This window comes from Perna viridis, chromosome 5, assembly GCF_037379345.1.
Source record: "Perna viridis isolate PV_CMFRI_1.1 ecotype Kerala chromosome 5, ASM3737934v1, whole genome shotgun sequence".
Lineage (NCBI taxonomy): Eukaryota > Metazoa > Mollusca > Bivalvia > Mytilida > Mytilidae > Perna > Perna viridis.
The window spans coordinates 494,691-513,897 of record NC_142449.1 but is presented as its reverse complement, the minus strand read 5'-3'; the positions used below and the strand labels follow the sequence as shown (position 1 = coordinate 513,897).

At 34.3% G+C, this 19,207-nt stretch overlaps 1 protein-coding gene across 4 annotated transcripts; it reads left to right on the top strand.

Moving 5' to 3' along the window:
• Positions 1–5,710: 5,710 nt before the first annotated feature.
• Positions 5,711–15,763, top strand: LOC148615507 (uncharacterized). Of its 4 annotated transcripts, none has more exons than XM_088581762.1 (3): positions 5,711–5,814; positions 10,152–10,518; positions 11,941–15,763. In XM_088581762.1, the coding sequence occupies exons 2-3, from the start codon at positions 10,234–10,236 to the stop codon at positions 13,453–13,455; spliced, it is 1,800 nt and encodes a 599-aa protein (XP_088437888.1). In that variant the 5' UTR covers positions 5,711–5,814; positions 10,152–10,233; the 3' UTR covers positions 13,456–15,763. The 4 variants fall into 4 exon arrangements, with proteins under 4 accessions (XP_088437888.1, XP_088437889.1, XP_088437891.1 ...); XM_088581763.1 differs by having other exon boundaries at positions 5,718–5,814; positions 10,155–10,518; XM_088581765.1 differs by lacking the exon at positions 5,711–5,814 and adding an exon at positions 5,905–6,062.
• The last annotated feature ends 3,444 nt before the right edge of the window (positions 15,764–19,207 follow it).

Sequence of the window (19,207 nt, the reverse complement as noted above, 5' to 3'; positions counted from 1 at the left end):
ATCAAAGTATTTTGAAGTGTGTAGACACGCGCTTGCACATTCGCTAGTGAAATAATGTATACCATATTACGTCCTGTCAAAATTTTGATGGACGTATAAAAACCTAGAAAAGTGAAGAAATGTAGGGTCCCTGTCGGCAAAGACAGTGACTATAGCATATGTTCTGTTGCAATTAGTTAAACTCTCATCTCGACTTTTATAAATGGCAACTCGACAGTCCCTAACATACTAAAATCCTGATTTATTTCTCTTTCCCCAGTATGCATAAAACAAATATACACCTTCATTATAGGCTTAAAATTTATCCAGTATGAAGACCGGAGACGCAGAGTTTTTTTTTTTTTGTACATCATATAGACTTTGTTAGGAGTGATCAGTCCCTGTAATATAACGACCCAAGATCGACTTCTTGTGGAAGCAAAATGGCATCTTCATGGAACAACACAATTATTTTTATTAAACGACATATCGACATATAATATTTTGAGGGAACAACATAATGTATTGAGTGAACAACACATTAGGTTGAGGCAACGGCATAATATCACGAGTAAGCGACATAATAACTTGAGGGAACGACATAATATCTTTAAGTTTCTTGTGGAAACTACATAGTTTCATGAGGGAACGATAACTATCCTGTGGGAACGACATATTATCTGGAAGGAACAATATATCATGTTGTCTTCCTTAAATTTAAATTGTTAAATCCAACAAGTGTGAGCACACACTGGTAGTGCCCGAGGGGCAAGTATGGACGCAGACTGGTATTGCCCAAAGATCAAATTTGAACATACATACATTTTGTTTTGAAAGAGTAACCAATGGAACCAAAAATGTTATGTCGCCGAGTATTATTCTAAAATTTTGTAGAGTCGGTAGGTAATGATTTTTATTTTCATTTGAAATTTTTGAAATGAAATAAGTCATAAAGATACAATGTTGCTAAATATTTTTTTCTGTACTCTTTAAAATTTTTTATATTTTTTTAATACCAAATGAATTATAATATTTTTTCAGGAAGATGGCAATTTTTTTTTGCCAATCAACTTTACGATAAGAATAAATGGATAATATTATATAAATATCAAGGTAGGGCATATTACAGTAAAGATTCAGTTCAATCTTAATTTTATTCTTGTTAAAACTAAAGTAAAATTAATGAGATTTCAATTCCCTCCCGCTCCTAAAAAATGACATTTTTTTTAAAAATAAAATGGGACGGGAATTTCAAAATCAGGATTTTTTTCACATACGTTTCTTGTATTTAGACACTATTACGTACAGACCTTTCAATTCTTGGTGACCAAAATAATGTTTCTTCTCTGAAACTGATATGGCTATGGATTTGTAAGATGTCTATACATTAAATATCTAAAATTAAACTATAAAATATCAGCCGGTAAGGAGTAAAACGAAATAAAATCCTCCCAACCACCCCATATTTTTGGTGAGGGTTGGATGAAATTTACTTGGCCTAAACACGACATGGCTTTGTCTGTAGCCAGGAATTGGAACAAGAGCTGCTCCTTTTTTTCTGAACTATAACAGAGAACAGGAAAATCTGGGACTCGTGCAGACTGGAAAGCTTCCCCTGCGATAGCACGAGAAAGTCTGGGACTAGTGCAGTGAAGCAGCCCACGTCACAATCAATTATGCATGGCCAATCTAGATTGATCACCTGGTAGACATCATACTTTAAGCAACCCAAAAAAAAGACCAATTAAGCAAGAAGCAATCTATGAGTAAATATTATATCTAATTAAAACGCTTGCACACTTATATTGAAAATAAGGGGTGACAGGAGACAATCTTAGCATTCTCCTGTATGTACATTGAGGGATGGTGTGTTGAATTGTAGATGACTTGGCATTTGGTGTTTTTGTAGAGTCCTTGGATAATCTTTACTATTTAACAGGGATTCCATAGTGTCTTAGTACCTTTGAAAGTATATTTCTGTCAACTATGTCGAAGACCTAAAAGTCCACGATGTTGATGTTGAGGGGTGATTGCCATTCTATGGACTGCTCCATGATGACCCGTAACGTGGCAATTTGGTCAATACATGATCGGTCGCATTGGAACCCGGAGAGTATTTCCTCTGCCTGCAGTTTTTGGCAGTTACCCATATCGCCCTTCTCTGGAAGCTTAATAATGAAACCTAAACTCCACTCAGGGATTTCCACTGTTTACCAGATGTTTTCAAACAGCTCATGTAAGATGATGTTGGGCCCCATAGAATATGAAAAAGAATAGGCCCGCAACAGCGCTAAGTTTGTCTTAAAAGGCGACTAAATAGTGCTCAGAATCCTGGCGGGAGGGGAGGCTAGGGCACACACTGCCCACAGAGCAACTGGTTTGTGTGCTTCAGGTGGTGGAATTGGGTAACCCTGGCATTTTACGTGCTAGGGTTGTCAGGCTATCATACGAAAAGCTTGACTGCAAACCATAGTGGTGCAACGTGTTTGGAAAGGTGCCACGTTCCTCGCAAGTTAAATTACCCTTCTGTGATATTCTACCGGAGTAGATACCATTGGGTTCCGCCACAGAAGGTTAAATTGCCCGACCCTCCTCGCCTCTCCCAATTTCCAGTGGCAATTTGTCGACCACATTATCATTGTGTCCCATCTCATTTTTCATTTCATCATCATTTCATGTTCATTTTATCATCAATTTCATGTTCATCGCCTGGATATAGCTGAAATATTGCTGCTCTGGCGTTAAATCCAACAATCAATCAATCAATCAAGATGTTGTAGGTATTTTCAAGGTTGATCTTCAACACCTCAGATGGAAATTTGTTACGGCCCTGGGGCTTTTCCGGTCCTGATTCTCCAAAGGGATTTTTCATCCTTCATGATTGGGCAAGTATCAACATCAAGGTCTTCTCTAGGAGGTAAATTAGGAGCATCTCGTATATCTTCTCCATTTAAAAGTGGTCAATCTAGGTTTTTTTATCACATTGCCATCTTTGTCTTTCATTGGTTTTGATGTGTTGGTCGTTCTACCTGCCAATTGACATGTGATGCTGTACGCGGCTTTGGTGTAATTTTTGCCCATTGCATTCTTTGTTTTTGAAGCAAGCTCGTTGATGTAGGTTCTTTTATCCTGTTTGGTCTTTCTCTTTACTTCTTTTCTGACGTAGGTTCTTTTATCCTGTTTGGTCTTTCTCTTTACTTCTTTTCTAATGCTTATGTGTCCCCTCGTCAACTCTTGCAATCTTGTCTTGATCTAGGCAAGTTGTATCTTGACAGACCTACGCTTCTCAGCTGTCTCGATTTTATCGTCAGGTAACCGTGAGTTGTACTTCTTCTTTGATAATTCAAGTTTTTCTTGGCATGTGATGTTATATGTGGACTTTACTCTCTCCCATTGTTTGTCTACAGCGTCTCTTCCTTATGTTATACTTTTTGTTTCTAATCTGATCTTGTCTAATTGCCCTTGCTATCTTGATTTTAAATTTAGCCACCATAAGTTGATGATCGGATGTTATATCAACACCTCGATAAGCTCTAATGTCTGTCATGCTCTTTCTCTATCTCCTAGCGACTGTTATGTGGTCTATCTGGTTTCTAGTTTTCATTTCATGAGATACCCAGATTGTTTTGTGTATATCCTGTGAGGAAACAGTAATGTCGTACCTCCTATGACTAGATCGTTGTGGGAGCAAAGAGTTCGCCATTTTCGTTGATGTTACAAATTTCTTCTTCCCCCGTGATGAGTTCTCTTTCCGTGTTATCTTTTTAAACTTTGGCATTCATGTCACCCATTACATTCAAGATGCCTCGTGGTGTTGTTCAATCTAGGGTAGCTTGGAGCTGGTTGTAAAACTCCTCTTTGTCTTCTTCCTCTGCTACGTTGGTAGGAGCTTAGCATTGAATGACTGTTACTTTTTGTATCTTTGACATCAATCTTGCCACGATATTTTTTTCTTTCACAGGATTCCATTCGATGAGTGATGATTTGGCTTTCTTGTTGAGTAAGATTCATACTCCATGTTGATGGTTATCATCCTCGTTTGGTGGTCCAGCGTACAGTAGAGTTTGCCCTGAAGATAGTATAACTGCTCCAGATGATGTCCATCTAACTTCGTCCCAAAATATCAAGGTTGTAGTGCTTCATATGCATTTCTATGGCAGCCTGGGTAGCTTTTCCGGTTTCGTATAATGTCTGCGCGTCCAGCTCGCAATCATTGAGGCGATCTTAAGGGAGAAAAGTTTCACCTGCTAGTGGGTAGTACAAGCTGTATATTTTGCAGTCAAGTTACTTTTTTTTTTTAATGAATTAAACCTGTTGAGATTATGTATTAGGCACATTGGACAACTGTTAAGTCTTAAGTGTCGTAAGGTTTCACCCTATTTACTGAGGACTTAGATATCGTATAAGTAAATTTGAATAGTTCAGGTTCTTATATGCAATGTTAAATAACAATTGAAGTTGATCAAAGGACTCATTAAAACCAATAAAGCCATCATCTCTGAACTAATTATGTTGTTCTTGTTTAAGAACTTTTCAACCATAAATTCAATAAGTTCTTATTCTTCTATGTCGCATATGTCAGGGCTAGGGACTGTCTCCATTGTATGTCGCATATGTCAGGGCTAGGGACTGTCTCCATTGTATGTGGCATATGTCAGGGCTAGGGACTGTCTCCATTGTATGTCGCATATGTCAGGGCTAGGGACTGTCTCCATTGTATGTCGCATATGTCAGGGCTAGGGACTGTCTCCATTGCACATCATATAAAGAAGTAATTCTAATATAACTAATTCTGATATTAGAAGTAAATTCTGACTGATCAAAAGTGTACTGTGAAAGTCCTTAATTCGTTGATACCAATTTTAGTAGAATACGGAAGAAACACAAGTTCGTGGATTCTTTGAATTCATGGTTGTGAGATTTTTCAGTATACATTTCAACTGAAATCTCATTTTCGTTTGGAACTAAATTTAGTGGCTTGGCCTTCCCACGAAAACCACAAAAATTGGTACCAAGCGAACAATAATACTTTCACTGTAACATATTCTTCTTTTTTCATTTCAAGATAACGCTTTCAGCCGCCTTAATTAGTTGAATCAATTAACTTGCTTGTCATGTCATAAGAACATATATAGAAGCTGTTAGATTTCCGAGCTGTCGTGTACATAAGTTCCTTGTTTTTTAAATATAGGACGTAAAAATTAGTCAAGAAGTCTACGAAATTTCCACAATGATAATCGGACGGCCTGGTATTCTAATCTTTTCTCGGATGGAAATCAAATCTAAATTAGTTATAATGTTTCGTGGCAGTTCGAGTATTTTTGTGCATCGATCTTTCTAATAGTTTGATTCACATACTAGATTAATGTAAAACAAAAGTTTCTGGATATTGATATCCATTTAGTTGCTCATTATAACATCATGAATTTTGCGAATATAAACCGAAAAATGTTAGTATTAAAGACATTTGTTATGTAAGTCTTTGTTAAAGAGTTCGATTAATTTTTTACATTAAGCAGTTTTAGTTCAACCATAAGCAGTTTAAATCATATCGCGTCATCACAGCTGATGTAACTATTTCCGTTATCAGGTATGTTTAGTGGATGAGTGTCATCGCCTATTGTAATTGCGATTTGTCTCGCAGATATTATTAGGATTACAAGTGAACTAAGGGAGGTAATGTTGTTCCCGCGTGATTCCCAACATATGTTCCGAACGAAAACAATTTAGAGTAGTTCCGAAAGAGGAAGTCGAAAAGGGGAATTCCCGTTAAACTTTCCTAACCAAAATCTCCTACAAACTTTCCAAATGAAGAGGAAATTCGTAGTAAACATGGTAAATAGGGGTCCTCGTATTAACCAGGAATTCACTGTTTCTTTATTTTGAATTTAAAGTAGTCAAATTTACAGAGAAATCATCGAACATAACGGCCTCCGCATGAAGTGTATACTACAGAGGCGACATTGGGGACACGTAAATAAACAAATGCAGGGTTTTCCTGAAAATTGCTTTCTGTTTTACGTACTTTGACATAAAAATTTCCTGAGTTTTTAATGCAACTAAAAGATTAGCGTTCTGATAAGGTTGGTCAGTTATATGCTTTTATGAGAGGTCTTGAACCAAAACAATCCCAATTTTGTAGTGTATTACTGATTTCTCATGCTTGTGCTATGTCACATCCTCTTGGTAATTAGTAGCTGACCAAATCCTTCTACCAACAAAATGTATTTTAGTAATGTCTTATCACGAATGCTTGTATATCATTTCATATTTTCTGTATGTTTAGTCAGTTATATAAGTATAATCAGCATGCATTATTTTTATTTTCACTTTGTGTATGTATGATCTCTGAATGGCTTATGAAGCACCAAACATAAATGATTTTCGTGAAAGAATTTCTGAAGAGTCATAGTTAACTTTCAGTTACTTTGTTTATCATTCAAGTGTACTTCTTTCTGCTCAGTAGAATAATGAATTAAATAATTTTTAGAATAGGAACAGATTTTTACTTCAAAGACAAGAAAATGACACCTACTGTAACATTTTTGTTAGCATTTAATGACAATAGTTATAATGTAATGATGAAGTAAACAGTTTTGTACACAGTTTTACTTTTAAAACCCTTGTCTTTATTTTTTACAAAGCAGTGAGAGATAAATATTTAATGTGGCTACTTTGTCTGAAAACCATGTATATAAATCTAGATTAAGGTAGTTTTTAATTTGGGGTTAGGTTTTTTTTATATTTGCTCTAAGTAATCTGATAAGTGTCTTCAAAATATTTGACTTGTCCAAAGTCCATGTTATTCAAGAGCAGTGGTATTGTTTGCCTTTAATTACCTCCAAAATAAGCTGCTTCCCTTAATGTAGGATTCCTAATTAGTCTATAAAAATGGCTAAAAGAATCCAAAATTAGATCCATTATTTCCCAATTGGTAGTTGTAGGGTAGGATATGCTTTTCAAAATTACACTGATAAAATGTTTTGACTTTGTTCATATCATCTTCAGTGATTTTAACTACAAATTCAAGGTTTTGCATGGCTATTTCAAAGTTACAAATTTTAAAAAAGAATGATGCATATTGTCCCATTTTAAAAAGGATGAGATAGTTTTGGAAAAGGCCTACTATATCACAGAAGAGATTTTGTTGGTCCTGTTACAGAACTTTATGTCACGAGAAAGTCTTAGTGAAATTAAGTTAAAGTTGAAATAAGTTCTATTGCTAAACATAAAATGTGACACAAATACAATACCATGGCAAATCTTCTGTGTTGTAAACAAATTTGAGGGGATCTCCCTCTTTTTTTCACTGTTTGCACCTACAAATGTATGCTATATGCTAGGAACATTTGTATCTCTTGCAAAACCTAAGTCATATTCCTCATAAAGACATTTGTGGACTTAAGTTGACAAAATAGGTTGATTTGTTAGGGTTATAGTTACGATGTTGTTGTCAAGGTTTTTTTTTTTCATTTTTTTGGTATTAACATTGATTTGCTTATACATTGTAGGGTCTTTACAAACACACAATATTTATTTAATAGCAGTTTTCAGCATGACATGGGTTGTGTCCTTATTGTATGACTTATGATGTACCTTGGTTCTCAATCCTGCATGGAGAGAATTGGGATTGATATAACATACGATGAGGACATAACTTTTTGTAGGTTTAAACTGGTCTGAAGCGGGCATGTCAATTAAACTGATAACAGTCTTTTGTTTGTGCATTTGTGTAACATATAATCAGTTTCTTTATTTCTGTTGTAACAAGTGATTCAGACCTTTTTGAACTGATTTTTAGACCAAATGAAGTTTGTGGAGTAGATAGATTTGACCTTGTCTATTTGTCTGTCTGAACCATTTTCTAAGCAGCTTGCAGCACTGTTATGAAACTTTGTGGGATGTAATATAACCACATAGAAATGTGCATACTGTTAGGGATTTCTGTTTTGGAAAAAATTGTAGAAATGACGGTAGATCTTGATGGACTTACATGTAGGGGTTTTCAGAAAAACTTGGTCTCATCCATTTTCCTCACCTTCTTCTGAACGACTTGCAGAACTGTTATTAAACTTGATGGAGTGTAAAATGACTATATTCAGTGTTTTCATTTGGAACAGGCTGAAGGCCAGTTTGCATGTTTCAAACACCTGTATGTCCGGTTCAAGTGGAAAAAAGTTACATATAATTCAATTAAGAAATAATAGATTTGTCCTGTTCAAATCTTTATTTGACCTTTTAGGAGAAAAATAGTGAAAACACTGCATACTTGGATGTTTATATTGTCAAGAATTTATGTTTGGGCAATAATTGTAGAAATGATGCTGTTGGACTTGGGCTTTTTTCTGCAAATCTTAGTCTGATGCATTGTCCGCAACTCCTTAGTGACTTACACAGGATAGTAATGAAACTCAGTGGAGTATAGGTTACCATATGGAGGAGTACATATTATTGGGAGGCTATGTTTAAAGTAAAGTTGCAGTCATATTCTATTATTGTGTTGTCAACAACAAAAAAGTAATACTGATTTCGGTTTGGAGTTTAGTGCTTGAGAAATGGTAGCAAAATTGTGTGTCAAGAGTGCTTTGTCCCCCATAAAAATAGTGTTCAGTATGAATCCTGTGTCCACATTGGTCCCCTTATATACAAGATTCAACAGGCTGCAAGAGGGCATTAGTCCCGTTAGAGGCAATGTCTAGTTCACACCTGTCCCTAGCTGTAGCCTTTCTTGTGGTATGAGGGTTTCCATGTCATCCATTAAAGACCCATGGGCATGGGTGGCCTTGAGCTGACATTTTTCATCCCTGTGGGGTTGTTGTCTTTTTGACATATTCACCATATCAATTGGCATTATATTGAAGATAATACACATTCTCTGGAAGGATCAAAGTAGGTTAAAAATAACAATATCATTATTATTAAGTACATTACATTACACATGTACTTGCATTTTTTAATTATTGAATTATTCAGGCCATGTTTCTTATTCCATGCCTTTTCTGATAGGATTTTGGATATGACAATTATATTTTATTCACTGGTTAACAAATTAGTGAATTTTAGCATTTCAGCTATAGGTAACAAAGCTTGATTGGTACACAGCCAAATGTGCTACACATGATAATTATATGGTGCTTGATTCATATGATAATCATATGAAAATCATGATATTTAACATATGATAGTCATATGATTATCATATGATTCTCATGTGTTAATTTTGGTTTGAAAACATATGACAATCATATGTTTGTAAAAAACATATGATTATCATATGATAATCATGCGATTATAATATGTAAACTGAATCATATGATTATCATAGGTTGCTAGATTTATATGATAATCATATGATACAAACCATATGTTTCTCATATGTGGTATATTTACCGGTGTATTTGATAACCACTTAATCTGTCTACATGTCATTAAGAACTCATGACATTTCTGTATGATAATTCAGATGACAACATTGCTTCAGTTTTCCATTTATATCTACTGAAATATATCATATCAGTTTACGGCCATGACATGAGCAACTTGGTGGATGGGTTTAGGTCTATGTTTTTTAATTTTGTTTTTGTCCTCTGCTGCAATTTAAATTTAAAATTCTTTAGTAAGCACTCACCCACCTTCATTTGTCAATGGATTGGAATAAATTTATACAAAATGTGACAATAATGAATCACTCAAGCAAGTTAAAAAATTCTGCATGTGTGGCCATACAGATATTTTTTTTGTTCTTTCATTTCTATGGTGGAACCCAGATTGATCATTAACTGTTTGTTTTTCTGTGTGTTATCTTTTGGTTCTTGTATATTAAGTGTTTTTTGTATCCGTTTCTTGTTTCGAAATTGCTGCTTGTTTAAAATTCAACTAAATACTTTATAGTTTGATTTCAACATAGATTAATTATTTCATAAGCTAAATCTAAGCATGTGATTAGATTTTTGATCATATTAACATGTTTAATTCCAATATGATATGTTCAAGTTCTATGATCACTACTCATCCCTTGTCTTAGTCTGTGTAAAAATAAATTCAGAATCAAAACTAAGAAAGGTTTTGTCCATATTTGCTCCAACTGTTCATGGTTTGACATAAGTAGTTGTATCAAGCTACACCACACAAAACATTTTATGGTTAAATACATTTACTTTATTTTTTTTCAGTAGATTGTATACCCATGGTAAAAAATGGTGGAGTCTGTACACTTGTATCAGTGTTTTCACTGATAACTAGGTAGATGGAAGCATGGAACATAGATATGAAGCAGAGAAACTGTACAAACAAATACAATGCTACAGTTCAGAAGAAACAAATCAACTAACATCAGTTAAACAATATCTACGACAGTTTGTTTGTAAATGTCTACCTTCTCAAAAGTTTCAAATCAAAGAGATACCAGAAGTTGTCATGAAAAGTGCAAAGGAAACCACTTTTATTGCTATTAAAGCGTGTGAAGCATTTGAGAAATTAGAATATTACTTCAGCTTAGTATCCTGTAATCCATGGAAAGCTGAATTTCACACTATCAAGGTATATATTCGTGATAAAATCTGAAGACAAACCCTCTTTAAGAAAATATATATATACACAAAATAAAGAAAGGGTTGCAATAGGATTCCTACATTTCCATGTACACAGTACATGTATCTGCTTTAGACTAGATGCACCGGTAGGATAATCAAATGATTATGTCAAGTTTGAGCTTGGAAAAAAAACAATAAACAAACTTATATGAAGCTTACATATGATAGTTACCTACACATGTAGTTAATAGCCACCTGTAGATCAAATATTAAAATATAAATGTACAGAAAGCATGGGAGAGTAGGTACAATTTACAGAAATATAAATGTACAGAAAGCATGGGAAAATACGTACAATTTTTAGAAATATAAATGTACTGAATGCATGGGAGAATAGGTATGATTTGTACAGAATGCATGGGAGAGTAGGTACGATTTGTACAGAATGCATGGGAGAATAGGTACAATTTTTAGAAATATAAATGTACTGAATGCATGGGAGAATAGGTACAATTTTTAGAAATATAAATGTACTGAATGCATGGGAGAATAGGTACTATTTTCAGAAACTGTCACTATCAGACTTAATGATGTTTTTAGGTTGTAATTTTCATTATTGGTAGGTAGGTAGGTAAATAAATAATTTTATTTTACAATTTAGAATAAAAAAAAAAGGATTTAGAATGATCAATATTGGTGTTAATATCTTTTTTAAGATAAAAATTTTGCTGAAAAGTTTGTAGGGCCATTTTTTTAATGTAGATAGGAAAAGAGCAAACATAATTTTACTTCCGGATTAAGGATTTAAAATAAGTTGTGCTTATATTTAGACTCAACATGATAATTTTAAGCTGAAAGATATGTGTCAAATTTCTCTTGTACCTAAACATATATTAACCAGAATTGGTGAATTCAAAAAGACAGCTGTATTTCTCTAGTACATGTACATGTAATTTTTAAAGCATTTAAGAAATGCTAAAGCTTTCTTAATGACCACTTGTTTATAAAAATAGAAACTGACTGATTTTACTTTGAACTGATATAAGTAGTGTATTGTATAGGCAGTATTCTACATAATACTGACATGGGTTAGGAGTTCCATCTACTTTTTACGCTGAAAAAAACGTTATTTATTATTTTCTAAAACCTCAATAGACCAATTGTGCATTCACCTTCTATCTCAAATACAAGAGACCAATAAAGAACTTTGATATCAATACATTTCATATATCTCTTATACTCAATGCAAATAAAGAACATTTTATACTCAATGCAAATAAAGAACATTTTATGAAATGGAAGTGAATGTTTCATTAGGCTACCTACTCAGAGTGATGTTGTGTAGTGAGGTTTATTGGCTACCCAGTTTTATCTTTACTGGTACATGCTAATTGGTATTGTACATTTCAATAAAAATTGATACTTTCAGAAATACAGTGGATTTTTCCAGACAAAAATAGCTTCCCATCTTAAAGGAGTTGATACCCTATTCAAAAGAGCAGGATACTCAGAAAATAAAGCTGGAACAGAGTTGAACTGGTTAAAGAATACAGACAGGGATATTCTGTTGTCTATTGCTTTTGAGTGCTTAATTGCTTCAGTTGAATGTTTGATTATTCATGAAATTCAGGTTATGACAAAGCTTTCTGTGTCTCTTGTAGACATAGTAATATTGCGGACCTCGCATTCTGGTGATGTTGATGAAAATTTTGCTTTCTTACGCAAATCTCATAACTTAAGAAAAGATGATTCTGTGATAAAATCCCCAAATCATACAAAAAAACCTTTGGACTGTGTAGATCAATTACCACCAAGACAAATTCTTGATAGAAATCAGTATGGAAATAATGTGCCTGAAAATGAGTTGAGACCTGATGGTCATAACACTGAATTTAAAGAAGGGACTTTGGATGATCATTTATTAGCAAGTCTCCAACTAATTGAAGAGGAGAATTCACCAACAATACAACAACCATCAGTTAGACCTTCAGATGAATGGTCATTTGTCCAGGAAGGCTTAAGAAAAAAATTTGGAAATAAATACTTTGATGGCCAAAGAGGCGATATTTTGACTCCATCAAGTAAAGAAAGTAAACCATACCGAGATTCTGGAATAGGTTCTGGGATACCATCAGAACACCCTTATGGTACTGGTATAGGATCAGGAATTCCTTCTGAACAACCATATGGTGATGTGGACACAATAAAAACTAGAAGTTCTCGTAATGCTAAGGATAAAATTCCCCCAAGTGTTGCACATGCTCAGATATCTTGGCCAACTCGGCCAGAACAGTCCCCAGTTCACAGGTCACAGTATTCATGGCCTCAGCATGAACCACAGCCTCCTATTCATAGACCTCAATTTTCCTCTCCATTTCCCCAAGCAACAACGAAAACAGAACCTCTTAAAGCAAGAAATAAGTCATTAACTTGTACGTATCCTCCTGACCCTTGGCTGCCAAAAGACAATACCAATCAGAATATCTTAGAACATTCTAATGATGATGACATTGGCAGTGCCATTCGACCTTCACGCTCGATTACAAAAGCTGATTTTGCCCCAGATACATTATCTGATGTTACTGCTGTGCCAGTTTATTCACGCATATCCAAAGGTGTTGTGAAAGAGAAACTTCCCTCCCCAATGCAGTGTCATTATGGGAGTCATTCTGCTCCTATTGCAAGTCGGGAAACAGATGAGAGAGTACATTCATCAAGTCTTGGTGATGAACCAACATGGACATGTGATCACTGTACGATGAAAAATAGATACTCTAGTAATACATGCTCTGTGTGTTCAAAAAGTAAGGATATCCAAAAATCTCCAGACGTGCGATGGGGAAAGCAATGTCCTAGATGTACTTTGATAAACTCTCCTGAGGCATATGCTTGTGAGGCATGTGAGAACAAACTCCCAGAACCTTGTGATATTCCACTACAATAATCAATTCAACATTTTTTAAGTTCAGATTAATTCAATTTATTTTCGTAATTTGATTTTGAAATAATTTTTTATACTTTAAAAAGTAAACATTAATCAAATGAAAGTTAGGATTAAGTGCACTGAATATATGCCTCTTTTTTTTCTTTTTTTTTTCTTTTTTTTTTATGATATGCTTTTATAAATATTATATAAATACTTAAAATAGTTAGAGGAGTTTATATATCTGTTAAAATATAAAATATTTCAATTGAAAATGAACTTATTTTTGTAGTCTTAAATGAGTCCATTGAAGAATATTTATTCTGCAGTAGAAAGTGTGGACTTATTTACACATTGTGGATCTTGATATAGAATCTACAAATGAAAGTGGGTTTCAATGGGCCATGCTAAATCAAATTATTTGTTTATTGAATTGTCTTCTTGAGAGAGGTGGTATGGGATTTTTTATTGTTTTCAGCAGCAGCTGGAGTTAATTTTTTTATTTGAAAAAAAATTACTTTGTTAATTAATGGAGATTTGGGGTGGGGGAGGGGGTGATTAATTGAATCATATTTTTGTTCTGTCCACGGCTGAGAAATAAGTTTTCACTAAAATTTGAAATGATTTTTTCAACAACAAAAAAACAGTCCCCAGTACCCCCTTGCTAATAAAATGGTTAAAGTGGAGTCAGAAATGTAGTTATTTGTTCGTGAAGTTTGACTTACAAAAACATGTTTTTGGCCTGGTCTTATACACATGTACTTTGAACTAGGACTAGAACTTTGCATTGTCTTATCTTACAAACAAATATTTGTTTTTGTATGGCCTTTGCAATCATAAAACTATCTATTTTCCATGGTCTTGTCTGATCAACACAAAATCTATTTTGGTATGGTCATACCAGACAAAAAATGCATTTTGGCATACCCTATGTATAACAATTCATGAGGTAGAATTACTTATGTTCACTTCATTTATGGTAATTTTTCAGCAGTAGGTGGAGTCATGAAATAGTTCATTGGGCTGAGAAAATCTGTGTATGCTGGTAGTACTGTAATCAGTCTCCTTTGAAACAGTATTCAATTGACCTTTAACTTGTATGGATGATTATCTTAGTGCCATTGAACCATGAACTAAGAAAGCACCTATTTATACATCTGTGATCCTTTTCACAAAAAAAAATCATAATTGTAAAATTATTCGAAAGTTATGATATCATAGTAGATCAAAGTATTGTAAGGTCGTAACTTACGACAGATATTACTCTTATGTTTAGTTTTGTTTTTGTTTTTTGAAAAGGCTTGCAGTTAACTTAGTCGAGTTTATGGAGTATATACAGAATATCAGCAGTTTTGTCAATGGAAATTGCTGATATTTTTCAGTATCCTGACAGTAGCCTGAGATAAAAATTAGGTAGTAAGAAAAATAGTTATTGGATAATTGATTGGAAAAAGTAAATAAACAAAATATGATCAGGAGTGCCGAAGAACCGACGCCTAGATTTAACGCTCTTGGCAAGAGTGGTCATATTTTGGTTATCCACGATAGTTGTTCATGAAAGAAGTTGAATATTGTCCAATCAGAAGCAACATTCCTCTTGCTACTTGATATATTGTTTGATTCAAATGTTTCTTTGAAATCTCCTGCTTATCATAGATTATAAGGGGAACAATTAGAAACATGTATACACCTATTATAATGAAAATGTATTCACAGGTCAAATATATTCTATTGGTATATTTTCATATTTGAATTGGGTAACACTTTATTCCAGAAACCTTTAAATTATATTACACAGAGGTTGCTGTAATTTTTCATTTTATTTGAGATCATTTTGGACCGTTTTCCAAAACTGAATTATTTTACATTTAACCATGAAATGTATTGGGTCCACGTCTTTGCACTATATGTAGGGTACAATTATGATTGAGCTGAAATGTAGATTGTAGTATCCAACCTTCTACGTTCAACACTCTTAACCTTTATGTTAATTAACTGTTGTATGAACTCCAGTGATATTTTTTCCCATAAAAATATACCTTATTTGGCAAAGCTGTTATAAAAACCTTATAGTTAATGCTTTCACTTGTAAGGTACCCTGGAATGTTAGTACCTGCAAGTAGTCCAGTTATATTACATGTATTACATTTGAATGGGTTTGTCTCATTGCTGAATTTGAATGTGAAAGATTTTGTCTAGAATTTTTTGGCAGAAATAGTTGTTAAGTGATAAGAATTCACTTTTTAGAACTGTATTTATTTACTGATAAGTATGCATGTGAAACTGGTTAATTGAAAGGTTGTGTGAATAAAGGAAATCCGTATACAAAGATGTTTATTTTGTGTTGGTATTTGGTTTTTAGCTCCGCTTGCCGATGGCCATGTGAGCTATTACCATCACTTGGCGTCGTCGTCGTTAACAATTTTTCATAACTTTTTTCCTCTGACACTACTTGACTAATTGGTACCAAACTTGGTATGAATGTTTCTTGGTGTATCCTGCATAGGAATGATTTGGGAATTTTTGATCCGTCAAAAAACATGGCTGCCGTTACTAAAAATAGAACATTGGGGTCAGACAGTAATTTTCCCTCATATCTCCAAAACTTTCAGGTTTAGCGATATTCTTTCAATTGCTGAAATGATCCAGTTATTGCCCTGAAAGATGGAAAATGACGTGTTTTTTTTTACGGATATCAGCCAATATCTTTCAGAATAGAAACTTTCAGTTGCTGAAATGATCCTTATGATAAATACTACCAAAGTCTTCTTGAGTCAAAATTGTTCGACAACTCCTTTTTAAATTTATTGCACTTGAAAGACACAATTTAACCTGGTGAGCGATTCAGGCTCCCGGGAGCCTCTTGTTTGTCTCTTAGCAAAGAGGGAGGAGAATAATTTTAGGTTCTGTCCATCCATTTATCATTTGGTTCTGAATTGATTGAGATATTAGTTCAGTCTGTGGTACAGTCCATATAAGGACATGACTAAGTCTGTATTTGTATCAGAAGGTAAAGTCTTGTATGATGCTGTCATTGTCCCATTAATTGGGTTTTCATGCAATGTTAAAGGAAGTTAGGATATTTTTTTTTAGGATTGTGGCCACAACCAAAATAAATAAATAAATAAGGGCCAAAAGCAGCTTGTTATGCAACAGCAAAATATTTGCTGCTGTATAATGCTATCACATCCTGTCCTCGTCGGTTAACTTCGGTATATTTACAATATTTTGAAAAAGACTTAAAAGATCTTATTGAATTTTTTTTTCACATTGCTCCTAGGGACATGGAGAAGAGTCCTATCGTTTTAGGAGATTTTTAGCGCACCCCTTTGAAAATAGGGACTAAACGTGGTGAAAATATGGGCTAAAGTGGTGAAAATAGGTTTTATTATTGATAGAAACAGTTTATTATTAATCTGATTTTGTTGGATCTGTTGTCAATATGTTCCTTTTGAAATTTTGTTATGAGAGTTTTTCACAGAATAGACTATCTTTAATCGTTCAAGAGTGATAGGGGAACAAACTGGGCCATGCCCCCAAAAACGGCTTCCGTCATCTGTCATTGTTAACAATTTTTCAAAACTCTTCTCCTCTGACTCTACTTGACCAATTAGAACCATATATACTTGGTATGAATGTTTATGAGGGTGTTCTGCAAAGAACTGATATGGGGATTTTTTGTCCGTTGAACATGGCCGCCTTTCCTAAAATTGAATATAGGGGTCGGAGAGAAGTTTTTCGCATATATCTCCAAAACATTAGGTTTAACCTAAGTTCTGACATAGAGTAAAAATGTTCAGCATTATGAGATCTATTTGTGATCTAATTTTCGTGTTAATCTATCGGAGTTATTGCCCTTTTTTTCGTTTTTTTTTCTCGCCTAAATGTTATTATTATTTTTTTTAATTATCAGAAACTATTTTAAAAAATTGATATGATTGTACCTAATGTTTGATCGTTTGGAATTTTTATTTAAGAAAAAAAACATGGCTGCTTTTACAAAATAGAATGATGCTTATCGACTCAGGTGAGCGATTAAAGCTCTTTAGAGCCTCTAGTTAAATTTTAGTCCACTAAAAAAAAATTAGATTCCTCTTGAAATTCATGCCTGCGTATTTATGTCTCCCCTCACTTTGGTGGGGAGATATATTGTTTTTGGCCTGTCTGTCTATCCGTCCGCCTATCGTCCGTGTGTTCATCACAAAGTTTGTCAGCGCAACTCCTCTGAAAGAGTAATCAAGGGAATCAAGATTCTAGCGGAAATCAAAAGTATGTAATCCAGGGACAAAGACCACACATGGTAAACAGACAAACACAACAAAGAATATAAAGTAACTAAAATAATCATGGTGCAGATTGATACATCGTAACGATCCACGAGTTCATGATGACGACCATAAAACTTTTGTAGTGATGACTTTAATCTTGTGGCAATATAACCCAGTTCAAGAAGCCTAATTGTAAGAAGTCTAGCGCGATACAAATAGTCTGCGTAGTAATGGCAAGCTCTGGCATCAAGTATGAGGTGATATGGAAACTCCATAGGCAGGTGCTGAAGGGATGTTGCCACAGATGAAGGAAAGTTGACAATTCTGAATGAAAAGTCATGAAGTTTGGTCGATAGTTTTCCTTTACCATCGATCGATCTCTAAGTGTAGATCAAGATATGAGGCAGACTTCACAGTGTATGTAGTATCCTTTATCTCAAGTTCTTTGGGGTAGATCCGATGGTCCAAATTCCGAAAACTAGGATTGTTTAACGATAATACGTCATCTATATAGCGGAAACTGAGATTAAAGGATCTAGCTAAACAATGTGCTTTCTTTCGGATCAGGTCAGCTATAAAGTCAGCCTCATAAGAGTGAAGGAATGGGTCAGCAAGTAGAGGAGCACAATTTGTTCCCATTGGAATGCCAGCCGTTTGTTGAAAAAAAGCGTCCACTATACTTGACAAATATATTGTCGATAAAAAATTCCAGCATTTTTAAAACTACTCTTCTATATATTTGGAAGATGATTCGGGATTATTTTTTACAAGGTATGTGGAATCTCTACCAAGAACTAAATATTTGTATCTAGGTGTACCATCTTTTTTTGGAGAAACAACGATGTATAATGTATAATGAGTCGGGATTTTACCTGAGTATGGGGAATAGAAGAAGTATACAGTGTTCAGGAATCATAGGTTTTAATTCTATTATATTCTGATAATAATCTTGAATTGAGGGTCTCCAAAAGATCTTTCGAATTGTTCTGGATCCTCATTGAATTAATACCACTACGGGAGCAACAAGTGTTGTGGTAAGACTGGAGACCCTCTTTAACAGGTATGAGTATAGAAGTTAAAAGTTTTGAAAGAGGTTTGGTGGTACATTTTGCAGATCCAGCTATGTAACTTTGTTTGTATGGATTCTTGTGGAGTTTAGGAATCCAGTACATAGACGGTAAATGACAATCATCGTCTTTGGTAGGGAGACAAAAAGATGATAGCACAGATTTATGATTTTCCACTGTATCCTCTTTGGAAAGTGTAGTGGCAGTGTAGTAGGTCTTATCACTGCTATTATTTTCTACGTCTACCTCTTATGATAAACATTGGATGTAATATGTTTTGCAGACAAAGACAATGTTGTCTTTGGCTTTGTCTGTTGGTACATATTTGTCATGTATAGTAAACAATGTTTTTGCCACATCGGGGTCTTCGAAAACTGTAGCATTGACACTCATTGATCTACTTAAAACCTTCATTCGTTTCAAAATTAAAGACCTCAC

Coding starts and splice junctions, on each gene's coding strand:
- LOC148615507 (XM_088581762.1), top strand. CDS start 10,234: ATGGAACATAGATATGAAGCAGAGAAACTGTACAAACAAATACAATGC. Junction 10,519..11,940: donor CTGAATTTCACACTATCAAG/GTATATATTCGT, acceptor TGATACTTTCAG/AAATACAGTGGATTTTTCCA.